Source organism: Heterocephalus glaber, unplaced genomic scaffold (assembly GCF_053883595.1).
Source record: "Heterocephalus glaber isolate CG9 unplaced genomic scaffold, H.glaber_assembly_v1.0 deba00001610, whole genome shotgun sequence".
NCBI classification, from domain to species: Eukaryota; Metazoa; Chordata; class Mammalia; order Rodentia; family Bathyergidae; genus Heterocephalus; species Heterocephalus glaber.
In genome coordinates, this window is record NW_028258381.1 from 13,316,676 (window position 1) to 13,333,344 (window position 16,669).

Here is a 16,669-nt window from a genome sequence, read left to right on the forward strand (position 1 = left end):
GATTGTTACTGATTGGGTTTGTACAGTGAGGCCGCCCAGTTTGCCTGTCGTGGTTTGTAGTTGGTGTCATGAGCTACTGTTCAATGCCTCCCTCTTTGTCCTTCAGAAGTTTCCCATTTTATTTTATTTTATTTTATTTTATTTATTTATTTATTTATTTTGGTATCAGGGATCGAACTCGGGTCCTTGCACTTGCGGGGCAGGCGGCAGAACCACTGAGCTAAATCCCTGAATCCAGAAGTTTCCCATTTTAAATAATAAACTTTAAACCCACCCTATGTTTATAGCCACTGTGCTATATGAGAGGACTGCACTAGAGTCTGAAATCTGGGTGGTCGAGGGCCAGCTCCTGTAGCGGGTCCTTCCCGGCCCTTCCGTCCTGTCCCCCGGCCTGACACCCCACCTGGCCCTGGCAGGGCTGGGAGACATTTGCTGAGTGAATAACGAGGTGGGGTCTGTCTTTCCTGGGGTGTCGAGCGTTTGGGGTTTTCTGCCTTATGCTTCCTCCTGGGCACTGACCCAGCCCTGGTGCTGCCCAGGCTGTAAGTACCAGGTGCTTAGAGGGTAAGGAGCTGAGGAAGAGCACAGTACGTGTGGCCCCAGGGAGGGCCCAGCCGCCCTGGGATGGGGGCTCCGGGCTGCAGCCTGGCACTGCCGGCTCTGAGCGGGTAAATAGCGGGGCAGGCACAGCCCCGGCCCACCCAGTGGAAGTGAGGCAGAGGGAGTAGCAGGGACATCTGGCCAGGATCCAGGAGGCCCCAGCGGAAGGGGCAGCTGAGCCCGGGGTGAGAGGCAGGGCCATCCCAGCTCACTTGTCCTGGTCCTAACCAAAGGCGGACGGGGAGGGGCAAATGACAGCGAGGGCAGAGCCAGCCCAGTGGGGTCAGAGGAGAGAGGGGCCACGGAGGGCAGCATCCATGCAGCGTGGGCCGGGGCTCTGCTCGGAAACCTCTGCAGAGAGCTGCAAGGCTCCAGTCCCACAGGACCCCTCGCTGGTTACAGTCCCAGCATGCATGGTGATGCGGGCTCCGTTCTGGGGTCCGCACAGTGCCCTGGTCTCCCCTGGCCAGGATGGGTGCCTGGGAGCAGGTGGGCTACAGAGCCATGCCCGGGGCAGGTGGGATGCGAGGAGGCCCCTGGACCCTGCCGTCGGCTTGCAGTCTGGCTCCTGGCTGATGTGTCCTGCACGTGTCGCGTTCTTCACCAGAGGAGCAAGACCCGAGCTCACCCCCAGCTCCCACTGCGCTGTCCTCAGGCCCCAGGGGGCAGAGTGGCTCCGGCTATAGAGGCTGCTGCACAACAGGGCCCTCAATTCTGGGGCCCAGGCCATGGGGTGCTGCCACTGACTGTGGGTTCCCCTGTGTCTCTAGAAGCCCCCACCAACTGGGCATCGTGGCACATTCTGGGAGGCTGAGGCAGGAGGACTGCAAGTTGGAGTCTGACCTAGGCAATGTGGGGGCTCAGGGTGACCCTGATTCAAAATAGAAAATCAAAAAAGCACTGGGGTTGTAGCACAGTGTGAAGGCCCTGGGTTCAATGTCCAGTACCACCATAAAGAAAGAGAGAGAGAGAGAGAGAGAGAGAGAGAGAGAGAGAGAGAGACAGGGAGAGAGAGAGAGAAAGAGAGAGAGACAGGGAGAGAGAGAGAGAGAGAGAGAGAGAGAGAAGGGAAGGAAGGAAGGAAGGAAATAAAGAATACCCCTGGGGGAGGATGGGGGGGTCGCATCTGTGCCCGCAGTTGGGGACAGCCAGTCTTTTCCCCAGTGTCCATTGCACGAGCAATCTCTTTCTCTTCCTTCTTCATAGTCCCCCACAAAACCTGCTCCCCAGTGTGTGCATGGGGGTCATCACAGTTCTCTACGGACTTCTGGTTATGAAAAGCAACCTTGTGGACCGTCGCAAGGAGAAGGGGCCTGGCTACATCTTCCTGCAGGAGGCCGCACCCCCTGGGCACCAGCTCTATGCAGTCGTGGTGGACACTGGATTCTGGTCGCCGGCACGGTTCACCTCCAGGGTAACCGCAGTTCCTGGGGACATGGGTGGTCAAGGGGCACCAGAAGCAGCCGTGTGATGGTGCAGCTGCCCTGTCTGGCGCATGGCGCCTGTCACCAGCAGGGCCACTGTCTTCCCGGCCTGTACCTGGGAGGGCGGAGGCAGGACTCACACCTGTCGCCAGCTCTGCCCCTTCCCTGTGTCCTGCTGTCCCTGTGGAGAGCAGCCGGGTGGGCTGGGTGGGAGGTGGGAGGGCCAAGACCGAGGCCTCTTCCAGACCAGAGGGAGCTCTGCTTCCTGGCAGCCCGGTGGCTTGGGGGGTGTGGAGCGGGAGGAGGAGGCAGCAGGGTCCTGGGGACAGCTGGGCACATGCGGAGGGTCACAGCTCTGTGGTCCCGACTTACTGTGAGCTCACCCACAGCCACCGCACCCTGCCTTCACGGGGAAGCACAGCTGGTTCCCAGGGCATCTGTTGGCAGTGTCCCCGGCCCTGAGGGGCACTGCCCTAGGCAGCTCCTCCATGATGAGAAAACAGGAAGCAAAGCAAAAGCAGACACGGTCTGGCCCAGGACATGCAGAGCAGAGCACAAGAGAAGGACCTATGCGGTGTCATTAAAACCAGAAGAGCATCTACCGACTTGCCAGACTCAGGGTCACGGCAGCTCGCCAACACTGCCTCCTAACATGGAACTCGAAGCCAGATTCTCATCCAGGGCGCAGGAGAGCCCAGCAAGTGCGCACAGCACCTCCGTGGAGCCGGGCATGGGAGTGTGCGCCTGTCATCCCAGCACTCTGGGAGGCTGAGGCAGGAGGACCAAATGTTCCAGCCCAGCCTGGGCAACTTAGCAAGACCCTGTCTCAAAATTTAAAAAACAACATTTTAAGGGCTGGAGATGTAGCTCAGTGTGCAGGTCTTGAGTTCAATCCCTGGCAGCCCCCAAATTCTTAAAAGACCCCCATGGGAAAATGTTGCTCAAATGCGTTTATATATTCCTATCTATATTTCTGCATGGCTGGGACCAAAAGCTTTCCTCTTCCCTTTCTCAGATTAATCTATAACATTTAGGATGATAATGTGAACTAGGTTTTATTAATACACCCATTTTACAGATGAAAGCCCACATGTGGAGAGGCCAGGATCCGCCTCTGATCCAGGTGTGTGGTGAAGCCATCACGGCTGAGGTAGTGTAGCTCTGTCCAGAGCCAGGGCAACAGATTTGGGGACAGGTTAGAGAGCCCGGAACCCACCCAGATGTGTGCCTGGCCTTACACACCAGAGAGGAAGAGGAGAGCGTTCAATCAAACGCTGTGGGACAGTGTCCTGTGGAGAAGTGTTCTGTTCAGTCCTTGCTTCCTGTTGGACAGAAAGATCAAGCTCCAGTCACTGAAGACAGAAAGGGGAGAAAACAAAATGTCAGTCACTCGGAGTAAAGGTGGGTAACATCTTGGATGGGAAAGGATCTCAAAAACAAGGAGTAAGTATCTTTCCTCAGGGAAAGCTGTAGATGCCATCGGAATTGTGATGTTTGGGTGACAAGGCACCAGCGAGGGTGACAAGCTCAGCCCGACTGCCCTCGGGTGCCCCAGGCCCGGCAGCCTCCACAGCCACAGCTGGAGGCAGCTGCCCCACCCTGTGTCCCACTCTCCTGAGGCAGCAGATGCCCAGGAACCCAGGGGCACCTTGATTTCTAGTCAAATGTGTGAAGAACCGGCTGGCCCCACCAGGCCCCACTTCCGGCCCCCTGAGGGTCCCCTCAGTTCCACAGGTGGTGGCCCATAGGGGTTGTGCACAGAGGGGAAGTGGGAGTGTGGGAAGCCCAGCCTGGAGTACAAGGTGTCCTGCGTGAGGTGACCCAACCTCTGACCCCTGACCTCACCCCTGACCTCTCACCCCTCTGTCTGTGTTTTAAGGTTTTCATTGTTTTATTCGGCGAAAGTGGACTTTCAGAAACCAGAGAACTCTGCTGTCCAGAGAGAACCCTGTTTGAGAGGAATTCCAGACACACCTTTATCCTGAGGTATTCTGGAATATTCCAACTGCGGACTCGGGAAAGAGAGGCCAGTAGAACTGGGGTGACTCAGCACTGACCCTAAAGCAGCAACCGAGAGGATTAGTCTGCAGTGAGACCATCAAGTTATAGACAATCTAATGACAGATTTTTGCAGTTTATTATTTGGGGTTAGTTAAGCAGCACACATGAGGGAGGAAGGGAGGGAGGAAGGAAGAGAGGAGAGGTTGCTACTTTTGCACGCTAGTCGAAGTGAAGCTGCTTAAATCATTAGGATCACCCTGGATCTGGATCCAGAGGAGCAGGACGTGGTGGAGGGAGGGAGGGAGAGGGAACAGTCGTTACGGAGCTAGCACCTGGCAGTTCTGGGAAATAAGGAGCCACCTGCCTAAGTCGCTTCCTCCTGGAAATTCTCCTTTATGACACTTGTGAGTGTGGAGCTGTCTCCATGAGAGGAACAGGTGAGCTTCAAACTGCTCACTGGACATGGGTGCATCAGTGAGGCCCAAGGGACTGGTGTACGGACGTGGCAGCTGACCCTGAGCCCCGGGGCTGTGTCCGGGACCTGTGGGTGTCAGGCAGCAGTGGCACTGATCGCACAGCCTCCTCTTTGCTTAGCCCCCTGAGAGGTCAGAACAACTTCCAGCACTGCACAACAGTCCCAGCGAGGCATCCGCTGCCACTTCCAGAAGTTTCCACTCACACTTGGGGACGTGGGGTGGCTTTGCGTGCTGCAGCTGGGTGCTCTGTGTGAGGCCAGGTCCCTCATGCCCGCGGTGCTCCACCTGGCTGATGGGGTGCTCTCTGCGTCCCCAGCGCCCCCGCCCAGCTGGGCCCGCTCTGGAAGGTCCGCGTGTGGCACGACAGCAGCGGGCCGGCCCCCAGGTGGCTGCTGAGCTGCGTGATGGTGAAGGAGCTGCAGTCCGGCCGGGCCTGGTTCTTCCCCGCACGCTGCTGGCTGGCGGCCGGCCAGGGGGATGGCCGCGTGGAACGGGAGCTGCCCTGCCTGCGTCAAGGCCTCGGCTTCTGGAAGGTAGGTGCCTGGTGCCCACATGGCTGCTGCAGCTGCTCCAGCCCGCTCTGCGTCTCACACCGCAGCTGAGTCTTCAGACTTTTCTAAAGTTAAGGCCACTTGCTCTTTGATTTTATGTATTTTCCCAGAACTGAACCCAGGGCTTTTGCACTTAGCTACATCCCCAGCCCTTTTATTCTTTTGAGACAGTCTCTCAAAGTCACTGAGTTGCCTACACTCGGCTCCAATTTGAGATCTTCCTGCCTCAGCCTCCCAGGGTGCTGGGATTTCAGGTGTGTACTATTGTACCACCCTCTTTTCTTAATTAACTGTGAAGACATCCATGTCTGCAGTGCCGCATGCATTAAGTGACCGAGCTGTTCAAAGCAATTACCTCTGCCAGTCTTTCTGCAGTGGTGCATTTCCTCTTCCGGTGGTAGCAGTAGGGACACTTCTGGAATAAATGATCCTCAGGGCCTCAGAAGCCCCTATTTAAAGACTTTCAGTGCCCTGTGCAGATCCTAAGCGACATAGATAAGTATGACAGAATATGGACGTGGTCAAGGCCTGGATGGCAGGAGCTCAGCACCAGGAAGTGATAAAATCACCCGCTGCCTTGTCGGCCGCCCAGGAAGTGGTGACTTTCGCGTGTTCCCTTCCGATCTCTCCCTGTCTGTGAACATAGTTTATGTTGCTGGATGACAATACCGAACACATCACACTTCCCAGTCCAACGTTTTAGAGTGAGTCTCTTCGTGGGTGGTCTTTAAAATCCTGTAAGGGCCATGGCACAGGATCCTCCCTTTGGCTTCCACCACTGCACATTGCTCTCTGGCCCTTGTCTCTGTAGTGGAAGGGTTGTAGGAGATGCCTGTGCCCCTGCGGGTTCCAGGAGAAAAGCCTTTGAGTGCTTCTGGTTCCCAGGCGCCAGTGCTACGCCACCACCCATTGCCAGCTGACGACAGGGCCAGGGTCCCAAGTAGGGTGTGTGCAGGTGACACTGCAAACTCAGCGGGAAAGATGGTCCTGATGTCTGAAGCAAGAGCTTCCAACCGGCCATGGCACATACGAGGCGTGATCAGGAAATACAATGGAAGCTTAAAATGTTTACATGTATTACAGTACAAGACTCATTACCATGAATCCCCCTCAGACTAACCCCTTGCTTTGAGCACACTTATCCCCTCATCCTCGCCACTTCCTGCAGCAGCTCCAGAGCCCTCTTTCCTGAGGGTCTTTAGCTGTATGGTCCTGGCTGCCTTGATATCCTGAATCCATTCAAAAGGTCTCCCTTTCGTGGTCATTTCGACTTTAGGGAAGAGCTGGAAGTCGCACGGTGCCAGATCCGGTGGGTAAGGTGGAGGAGGACACAACGTCGTGTTTTTACGAGCTGCCTTTCCATTGGGTGTTGCTCAGTAGCAGCAGTCTCTACCTCAGAAAGACTCGGGAAAGAGGACTCCGGAGCTGCTGCAGCAAGTGGCCAGAAGGACGGGATAAGGGTGTCTGAAGCAAGGGAGAGGATTATGAGGGGATTCATGGAAATGTGTCTTTTACTGTAATATATTTAAAAGCTTATTTTTGGTACTGGGAATTGAACTCAGGACCTTGCACTTGCCAGGCAGGTGAGGTACCACTGAACTACATCCCTGGCCTTGTGATATATGTTTTAATAATTTAAACACACTGTACATTTTGGTCACCCACTTTTAGAAATTCTTTAGTACCTAACACGGCAGGCCCAGTTCCCCTGGGATGTCCCTCCCTGTTCAATCCTTTCCATGTAGGAGTGACCATCACAGGTCATAGGAAGGAGTCTGCTCTGCTTCCTTCCCAGCTGTCTGGTGAGAAACCTACGCTCAGCTGTTTGGTCCCCTGTGAGGCCTGTGACTGAGTCCCATGCACTGCGTCCCCGTTGTCCCTCATCAGTCAGTCTGCACACAAAAGACGCACTCTCATTCTGTTCAAACTGATTTGCTGGCTCTTGCTGTGCTTTGGTTTTTGTTTGTTTGTTTTGTTTGTTGAGACAGGCTCTCACTATGTAGTTCAGGCTGGCCTCAAACTCATAGCGATCCTCCTGCCTCAGCCTCCCGAGTGCTGGGACTACAGGCGTGCACCACCATACTGGGCTGGCTCTTGTTCCTTATTTTGCCCGCAGGAGGTGGCAGGGTGGCCCCAGCTCGTGGTACACACAGAGTCGGGGCACAGTGCGCTGTGCCGCTGGTGTGGGTGTTGAGGACAGAGCAGGTGAGGAGCCTTCCAGGAGCACCAAGGAGAGGAGGGACAGAGAGGCGCTAAGGAGGAAGTCTCTGGGACAGGGCAGAGGTGGCACATCCATGACCCCAGCACCCTGGGAGGCTGAGGCAGGAGACTGTGCCCAGCCGGGCGACTTAGTGACTTTCTGCTCAGCGAGGCTGTGTCTCGAAGTGAGAAGTGGAAAGGGCTGAGATGCAGCTCCGCTTGAGAGCTCTGGGTTCGATCCCGTGTGAGGCGTGGGGTCGGAGCTGGGAGGCAGGGAGCAGAATGGACAGCAACAGGAGGCCAGAAGGCAGGAGGGCAGGGGCCAGCCAGCCAGGACTCGCGGGCATCCACCTGTCCACCCGTCCTCCATCCACCCGTCTGTCTGCGAGCTCCAGCCGCCGCCTGAGTGCCCGACCTGAGTGCCCGCCCCGCCTGTTTCGTCCCAGCTCTTCTGCGCCAAACTCACCGAGGCCCTGGAGGGCTGCCACGTCTGGCTGTCGCTGTGCGGCCCGCCCCGCTCCCACGGCCCCTCGCGCACGCAGCGCCTGGCTGTGAGCCTCTGCCTGCTGTGCACCCACGCCTGCCTCACTGCCCTGGCCACTGCGGGGGGACGAGACCAGGTGAGGCCCCCGAGGCCCCTGCACGGCCCCAGAGCCGCAGCCGGCCTCGACCCAGGGTCCAGCCAAGCACTGGAAGTCACACTCGGGTGACCTTCAGGGTGGAGGGAGCAGGCTTGTTTCTCCTTGGTGGTTCCCACTGGCACGTGGGTCCCTGTGCGGCTGCAGAATGCGGTGACAACCCTGTCCCACCCAAACACAGGGCGGCAGGGCCGATGGCTCCCCACAGGAAGCTGGGTGTGTGTCGGGGGTGGGGGGTGGGAACCATTGTAGATTTGCACACTTGTTTTTTCACAGTCATAGGATGGACTTGAACTTGCAGTCCTCCTGCCTCAGCCTCCCAGGGTGCTGGGATAATAGGTGTTCATCACCGCACCTCACTCAGAGTTTTTGTTTTTTAATAAAAGAATACCACTGGTAGAATTTATAAAAAGATGATAAGGAAATTCCGGGGAAGTCTCAGAGCCTGTGGTTAGGACAGCTAGGGTGCGCTGCCCTGTGACCAGGGCCTGTCCCCCGCTGTCCCAGGTGGCAGAGAGGACACTGGCGACTTCCTCTCTGGACAGCAGGTGCCGGACACACATGCGTTCGGGCCACGAGAACCCAGGAGAAAAGGAGCGATTTTCCTCTGGGTCCTGAACCTGGGAGGGGCAGGGCTTGGGCTATGCGGGAGGTGCATCTGGGGAGGCACCGGGATCCTCTCGGTAACACCGCTGTCCCGCTGCTCGGTCTCAGCTTCTGCCAGACGTCGTCCTCGGAGACCTGGGCCTGGGGCTCCTGTGTGCGCTGGCGGCCTCCCCAGCGGCCCAGCTCCTGCCACTGCTCTTCAGATGCAGCCAGGTACCGGCGAGGCCCCAGCCGTGCCCAGCATCCTCCTTTGAGGGGTGGCGTCTCTAACCTTCGGCCTTCACAGGAAGCCAAGGGGCTGCCCCGGGCTGAGCCGCAGGGTGCCAGGACCAGGACACAGCTGGAGGTGCCTCAGGGTGAAGGTGTGCCTTCCTCTTTCATTTTATTTTCCTGGGTGCAGGTTCGAAGCCCTCAGGGGTCACGTTCTCGGGAAGCTGGGCCCCTGCATGTAACACACTCGCGTCCTTTCCTCCCTGTGTAGTTCAGGCTGGCCTTGAACTCACTCAGTAGCCCAGGCTGGGCTCAAGCTTGAGATGATCCTCCTGCCTCAGCCTCCCCTGGAGTGCAGGAATTGTAGCTGTGCATCACACTGGCTTTCTTTTTCTTTTTCCCTTTCTTCTTTTTTGTAATCAGGCCCTAATTCCCCTGGAAGGACCCCAGGTGCACAGGAGCCCTGCAAGGTAATGGCTGATCTCTAGCACCAAATGCTGCTGGTCGGCTCTCCGATCCTGTTGGGTAGCTGGGGCCCAACACCGGGGGCGGGGGGGGGGGTGTCTGGTGAGGGAAGGGTCTAGCCCAGGCCCACGGTGCCATCCTGGCTGCTCCCCAAAGTGGAAGGGCCATTCCCGAGGACACAAGGGCCCAGGAGGGTGTCCCAGGGAGGACTTGCTGAGGCCGAAGCGGGAGAGGGGGGAGGAGGGGGTGCAGCTGGCCGTGTGTCCGCGCCGTGGTGGCAGGGCCTGCAGGACAGGCATGGGACACAGCAAGGTGATCCCCCAACCCTAGCGTCTCTGTGAGGCCCGGCAGCTCCAGGCTCAGACCAGGGAGTTTGCTTTGGGATCTGTGTACTGGGCCCTTCCCTGAGGGGGTCTCAGGCACGCAGGACCCCGGGCTCCTGGTCTCTCCGCAGTGCCCTCCTCGGAGTGCCCCATGCCCCCCAGCCCACCCTGTGCTGGCCCTGGCCTCCCAGCCGGGGGCCTCTGTGCCACTGCTGCTACTAGCTCAGTCCCCACCCTGGCTCCCCGAGCCTCCTGTCCTGGGGGACAGGGAGCCATTGCCCCTGCTGAGCACCGCTCTGGGCCTCCTTTCCTGGTGCCCTCAGCCCACAGGGTCGGCTCCCAGGTCCTGACTCGTGCCCACTCCCTCCCAGTTCCCCCAGGCCCATGGCTCCTGTCCCCCAGGAGGCTGCCAGGGGCACCGGGCGCTGACCTTGGCCTGACCTTGTCATTCCAGCAGCCTGCAGCAGCCATGGCCTCTAGGAGGGACACAGCCTGCCCATCCTGGGAGCTGGAGGCCCGCAGGGTGGGGAGGAGGAGCCGCCAGCCTCCTTGTGCCCAAGGTGACGCTGCTGTGTATCTGTGAACTCTGGGGGCTGGCACGGGGCAGGGGAGGGGTGGGGATGGTCAGCCATGTCCCGTGGGAGTGCATGGAGCCTGGTGGGTGGGGTCCACACGGCTGCAGGGTCCTAGGGCCACCAGGGCTCCCAGTCAAGGGCAGGCCTGGAGCTCAGCTCACTGCCCTGTGGAGAGCTCAGGCCAGCATCCCTGGGCCCACCACTGTCCCTCGCTGGCCCACATGGGAGCTGGGCTGGGGCAGAGGTCGAGGGAAGGGCTCGCACCTGTGGCCGAGACCCCAGGAGGTGCTCAGCCCTGGCCACAGCTCCACAAGCCCGGTGCCTGCTCAGCAAGCGCCCCGGGGACAGCATCCTGTGGGCCCAGGGGTGGCCACTGGCTCCGGTACAGCTGGCTCTGGGGCAGGGATGTGGCAGACAGGAAAGAGACTGGGGTGGCACAGCCTCATTGCTGCCAGATTCGAGGGCTCGGTACAGTCGTAGCAGACCCCACGGAGCCATCGCCCTGGGGCCAGCTGGGCCCTGAGGGAAGCTGGGCCCTTGGACCCTAGCAGAAAGAGCTCCCTCTGAAACCCTGTCCCATGCATGCTGCACCTGACCTGCATGGGGCTGGCGCTGTAGCTCACCTGCTGATGCGCACACTGATGTCATTCACATGGCTGGGGCGATGCGGAGCGAGAGACTCCCTGGGTATTTGGAGCCCGGTCGGGAGATGAAGCCTACACCCCACCAGGGAGGAGGTCCCTAACCCACCGTCTGCACTCTGCTCTGCCGCAGCTCCCAGCGATGGCCATGAAGGACTTGAGCCCCAGGGCCCCAGCGCCTGCCAGCCGCCACCCAACACAGCAGCCTGGACCATCTGTGGCATGGTGACCCTGGCCTGTGGGCTGGGCACAGGCTTCCTGGGCTACCGGTGAGTGGCTGCTGTCTCCCGATCACAGCCGGGGTGGACACTGGGCGCTGTGAGCAGATCCTGTCACCACCTGATGTCACCATCACTGTTTTCTCCTTCGTCCCCTGGAGCGATGGAACCCTGGGCTGACCTCAAAGCGTCCAAAGCTCGGCAGTGCCCGCAGCCCGGCCTGGACGGAGTCCTGGGTACCAGCCAAGTGCCCCAGGAGGCGAAGGGCTGAGCGGGCAGCCCTGCAATGCAGACTCTGGCACCTGGGCCAGCATTCCCATCACCCCCCGTGCATCTTCCTCTAGGTCGGCCTCCCTGAGGCTCAGGCCACCATCGGGGACCCAGGGTCACTCAGGGGTTGCCAGGTACCTAGATGTCCCTAAGCCCTGAGAGACTCTGCCACCATCTCCCTCCACCCAGCCGTGGGTACCTGGCCTTCTCGTGCCTCAGTGGTCCATCCATGCACAGGGCTGCCCAGAGCGCGGGTCCTTGAGGGCTGGGGAGCAGAGGAAACTGGAATTGTGCCCTGTCCTGCTGCTCCTGCGGCCCAAACTCCCCACAGTTCCCAGAACTCGGCTTTGGTCCTGCACCCATGGTTACCATGGCTACCACCACACTCCCCCGCCCAGGCTCTGCTCTGGTTGCTGGTTCCTTCCCAGGGGACTCTGCCCGGGTGCCCAGCCCGCTTCCCACCAGGGCCTCCCCGAGATGATGGGGACCCCAGCCCACACTGAGGGGCAGGGCTGCACACAGCCTCTCCAGGTGCCGGGTGTCCCCCCAGGTTCCTCCCGGCCCAGTGTGCCCAGTGGCTGCTCCTGCTGTCGCTGTCTGTGGTTTGCTGTGCATTCATCACTCAGCCGCTCCTGGTGAGAAATGGCCTCGGGTGGGGCAGGGGGCGCCGGGAGGGGCCACCACTGCGTCAGTGTCGCCTTGCTTCTCTTCATAGTTCGGTTTAAAATGTGGTGAGAAAAATCGGGAGCCAGGCCCTGTGCTAGTTTTCCTGTGTGCTTGGGGTTAAATCCTCACGAAAAAGCCTCAAAGCTGGGTGGGGCAGTGCACACCTGTGACCCCAGCATTCTGAGAGGCTGAGGCGGGAGGATCTCAAAATCAAGCCCAGCCTGGGGAACTGAGGGACATCGCAAGACCGTCTCAGAATTAAAAATGCAAGAAGGGCTGGGGATGGAGCTCAGGGCAAAGGCTCCGGGTTCGGTTGCCAGCCCCGGCTGAGGGTGTATGAGGAGTCAGGCCCTCACACCTGGTTTCCAGTTGAGGGTCGAACATGGGGGAAGCAACTCCTGGTGTCGTACAGGGCTGAGGGGGAGACTGAGGCAATGGGCCAGGCAGGCGGCCAGAGGAGCACATGCCGGTCTCCTCTCCCCAGATCTGCTGCGCCGCGCTGGGTTTTGCTTGGAAGAGGAGGGCCGACAGCCAGTGTTTTGCTGAGTCCTTACGCGAAGCGACCGAGCATCTGGGCTCCGGGCTGGAAGAGCGTCCGGGACCCCACACGCGCGCATCTCCCGGCCCCACCGCGGGGCTCGCAGAGGTGAGTGGGCGGCGGTGAGGGCCAGGCCCTGTGTCCTGTCGTCCCACCTGGGCCTGCAGCGGCCCTGAGCCCCAACCCTGAGCCCCACAGCGGTCGCACACCTCCCTCCGCTGCCTTGCACACGCAGGGTGGGAGCGAAGTGCATGAGACAGACTTCCTCACCCCACCCCAACCTGAGGGAAATCGGAGCCTCCAAAAAAATTTAAAAAAAAAGAAAAGCACGTTATAAAATACGGAAGCAAATGAGAAACAACTCCTGGCTGTGATTTGGAGACTTTCAGGCTGTTTGTTCTGTGGTGGACTCGCAGGATTCACTGCTTCTTCGCACCCTGTCTTTCCTCCCAGACCTCTGACCTCTGACCTCTCAGGTTCCCAGGCCCTACCCCAGGCCTACTCCCGGAGTGTATGTTGAATGGGCAAACAAATAAGTGGGAAACACATGAATGGATAGTTTTGATGGGCTCGTCTGTCTGATTACGGTTCTGCCCGAACATAGACTAATGCTGTAGGAAAGCAACAGTGCTTTTGGTTTGTTTGTTTGATACTAGGACTGAACCCAGGGCCTTTGCACTGAGCTACATCCTCAGGCTTTTTAAAATTTTATTCTGACACAAAGTTTTGCTGAGTTACTAAGTTGCCCCAGGATGGCCTTCAACTTGTGATGCTCCTGCCTCAGCCTCCCAGATTATAGACATGTGCACAATAATCCTTAAACAGAAACGAAGGTCATTTCCTGTGAAGACTGTACTGTACTTTTTTTTTGGTGCTGGGGATTGAACTCGGACCTTGCGCTTGCGAGGCAGGCGGCAGAACCACTGAGCTATATCCCCCGCCCAAAACTGTACTGTACTTTAAAGTGCCTTTCCGGACTTTGAAGGTCTCCGAGAGAAAACCCATGCAAATGTCTCCTTCAACAGCAGCAGACGCGCCTGCCTCCCATGGGGGCCCAGCCCTGACGTCCTAGTCCGCGCATGCGCAGACGGCGCTCAGGCGTGCTCTTCCGCTCTGTCCCCCGGTACCGCCGGGTTCACGGCGCTCTCCTCTCCCCACAGGTCCTGGCTGCCCGGCAGCGAGAGCGCCACCTGCGCCTGGCGCGGCCGCCGTCCAGGGCCCAGCTCAGGGTCACCCGGGAGAGGACGAAGAGAGCACGCCGCGCGCAGGCGGCCCTGAGGTGGGTGCGGCGCTTGCGGGCGCCCGGGTCCGGCGATCGCTCCGGGGAGCCGGCCTTCTGTCGCTGCTGGGGAGTGGGGGCCCAGGGGGGTCTTCTCATGCATCGTCCCTGCGCCCGGCCTGTGGGACGGTGCACGGCCGTAATCCCAGCACCCTGGGAGGCTGAGGCAGGAGGATCGCAAGTCTGAGCCCAGCCCGGCAACTTAGTGATTTCGCAAAACCCTGTCTCAAAATAAAGTAAAAAGGGCCTGAGGATGCAGCTCAGTGCAAAGGTCTGGGTTTTCGATCGCTAGTACCAAAAAGAAAAAGAAAACTTGGTTCTGCAACTTGCTGGTGTGCGGATCTGACCGGCAGCTTACCCTCAGCCTGAGTCCTCCCTCCGCGAACAGCTGCCCTCGTCAGTGGGGGACACTGCGCCACTGCCGGCAGCACTGACTTGGCCCGCGGCAAGGATCCTGAAATAATTCAGTGTTACAAGGTGCACACTCAGAGTCATGCTCAGCGCAGTCTGCTGAGTCGTTTTTAGGTTTATCCAGGCAGGAATTACTGCAAACTGAAACACAAAACCTGAGAATCACGAAGCCTGCAGCACACCCGCGCACGTGGACATGGATGTGTTTCCGCCCGGTCCCGGCCACCCGGGCAGCATCCGCTGAGGGGGCTTTATGAGCATGCGCTGCGGCGCTTCCCCGGATCCTGATTCAGGGCTGCAGGTTTGTGATGCAGCGTGTCCAGGCCTTGGGAACTGCTGCTGCTCCTCCCGAGCTGAGCTGGCGCTGCAGGAACTGGAGGAGAAGCCCCTGGCCTCTTCCTTAACCCCTCCCTGAAGCACGCAGCACAGCAGCTCTCCTTCAGCCACGCAGCTTGACCTGGAGCAAAGCCTGGCCCAAGGGGCAGAGCTGAGGTTGTGTCCGATGTCATCCAGTGCGAGAGGAACAGGATGGGGCAGAGGCACAATCACTAATGTTGCCAGATCGCCTGACAGCAAGTTGGAAACCACAGGAAACAGTGTCTGGGAGCCAGGTGGCGCGTTGTCCCCACTCCCCCAGAGCACGCAGGTGGGGACAAACTCGGCAGAGGAGCCCTAGGCGCCTGGCACCCTTTGAACAGGAAGCACAGAGTCCCCCAGGCCACAGCTGGGAACCCTGAATCCCCAGGACATGGCCTTAGGCTGGGATCACAGAAAAGCAGGGTCAGAGGGGCTGAACCAGCGCTGTGTGGGGGTGACTCGGCTGACAGTCCAGGAAATCGCACAGTTTGAGAAACTGCCACAGACAATATAACAACCTAGTAGAACAGCAGGCTATAGAATCAGAATGCAAAAGCCAATGTCCTCTGCGCATAGAAATGGAAGTCAGAGGAAAAGATTTATTAGGAAACTCAATATTCAACAAGGCAAATAACAGAATATAGTAAATCCAGCAAGATACACTTAGGGATTGTCTTTAGGAGAAGCGTGGGGAGGTAGCCTGCCTGTCCCTGACAGTCGGTGGCCACCTGATGATGGTTTTCGTTATTTTGGGGCAACTTTCCGTGTCCAATGAAAACATATTAAATGGCACCAGGAGGAAGCAAGACAGAAATCCATAGTACAACACACCAGTTTGCTCACAAACAAATTGCAGAGCAATGGTGGTACCAATAGACTGAGGGACGGGGTCGAAAGTGGTTACTATAATTCACCACATTGGTGCACTTAACAGGGAAATCCAGATGATTATCTCAGGCACACAAAAAACAGTCGACAAAATTGAACATTCATTCATGAAGAAAGGAAACTTCAAAACTCAGCAAACCAGAAACAGACAACTCCCTGCACTAAAAACGGCATCTGTTAAAACCCTACACCTCAGGCCGGGGATTTAGCTCAGTGGTTTTGCTGCCTGCTGCGCAAGTGCAAGGATCCCAGTTCGATCCTTGGTACCAAAAAACCCCCAACCCCCCCCCAAAATACCCTACACCTCAAGGGCCGGGGATTTACCTCAGTGGTGCCACCGCCTGCCTCACAAGCACACATTCCCGAGTTCCATCCCTGGTACCAAGAAACAAAGCAACAACAACAAAAAACCCTGGACCAAGCCTCGTACTTGGATGCAGAGGCATTTTGATATCCCCACCCCTCATGAACATCATAACGGAAGCCCTTCCCAGTGCGACCGGCAAGAAAAAGAAATATAAAGAGTTTACAAACGTGAAGGGAAGAAGCACAAAGTATCCGGTGGTGGGTGAACGAATGTCTGTACAGAAAATTCCAAATTATCTACAAAAAGGCTCCAATAGCTATTAAGCGACTTTGGCACTTTTGCAGGTTACAAGTCAGACAAACTCTGTTCCTTATACCAGCAATAAATAATTGAAGTTTAAAAATACCACTTACTATAGCACCAAGACATGAAGTACTTAGATACAAATCTAGAGAAACATGCAGAATCTATATGTGGAAGCCTACAAATGCTAATGAAAGAAACTGAAGAAAATCTAAATAAATGGAGAGAGTACTGTGTGCATCAAGTGGGTAACTCAATATTGTATCGAGTCTTTCTGTTGTATGTGTAGATCCAGTGCAGTCATAGCCAAAGTCCTGTGTGCTTTTAAAAACAGATATTGACACACCGATTTGAAAATATATATGGAAAACAAAGGACCTAGAAAAGCCAAAACAATTCTGGGTTTTGTGGTTGTTGTTTGGGACAGGGTCTTGCTCTGTAGTTCAGGCTGGCCTTGAACTCACTGTGCAGCCCAGGCTGGCCTTGAAATCAAAGTGATCCTCCTGCCTCAGCCTCCCAAGTGCTGGGATTACAGGTGTGTGCTATCCGCCTGGCTCAAAACAATTCCAAAAAAGAGCAAAATTGGAGAACCAATGTGTCAACCTTCAGATGTAGCATACAGCTGTGGAAACCAAGAGTGGGAGATTCTGGGAACAGCATACATGCAAAGATCAGGGGGAAGGAAGAGAGCCCGGAAAGAGACCCGGGCAAATATGCACAAGT

The 16,669-nt window shown here is 57.5% G+C and overlaps 1 protein-coding gene across 1 annotated transcript in view; it reads left to right on the forward strand.

The window, feature by feature from the left end:
• The window catches only part of Pkd1l1 (polycystin 1 like 1, transient receptor potential channel interacting), a 75,081-nt gene that overhangs the window by 38,804 nt on the left and 19,608 nt on the right, over positions 1-16,669 (forward strand). The window contains 11 exon segments of the mRNA XM_087196528.1: positions 1,807-2,014; positions 3,904-4,010; positions 4,818-5,034; positions 7,698-7,871; positions 8,604-8,708; positions 8,782-8,857; positions 10,843-10,978; positions 11,748-11,832; positions 12,348-12,509; positions 12,878-12,912; positions 13,489-13,680. Coding sequence (XP_087052654.1) covers positions 1,807-2,014; positions 3,904-4,010; positions 4,818-5,034; positions 7,698-7,871; positions 8,604-8,708; positions 8,782-8,857; positions 10,843-10,978; positions 11,748-11,832; positions 12,348-12,509; positions 12,878-12,912; positions 13,489-13,680 — 1,497 coding nt within the window.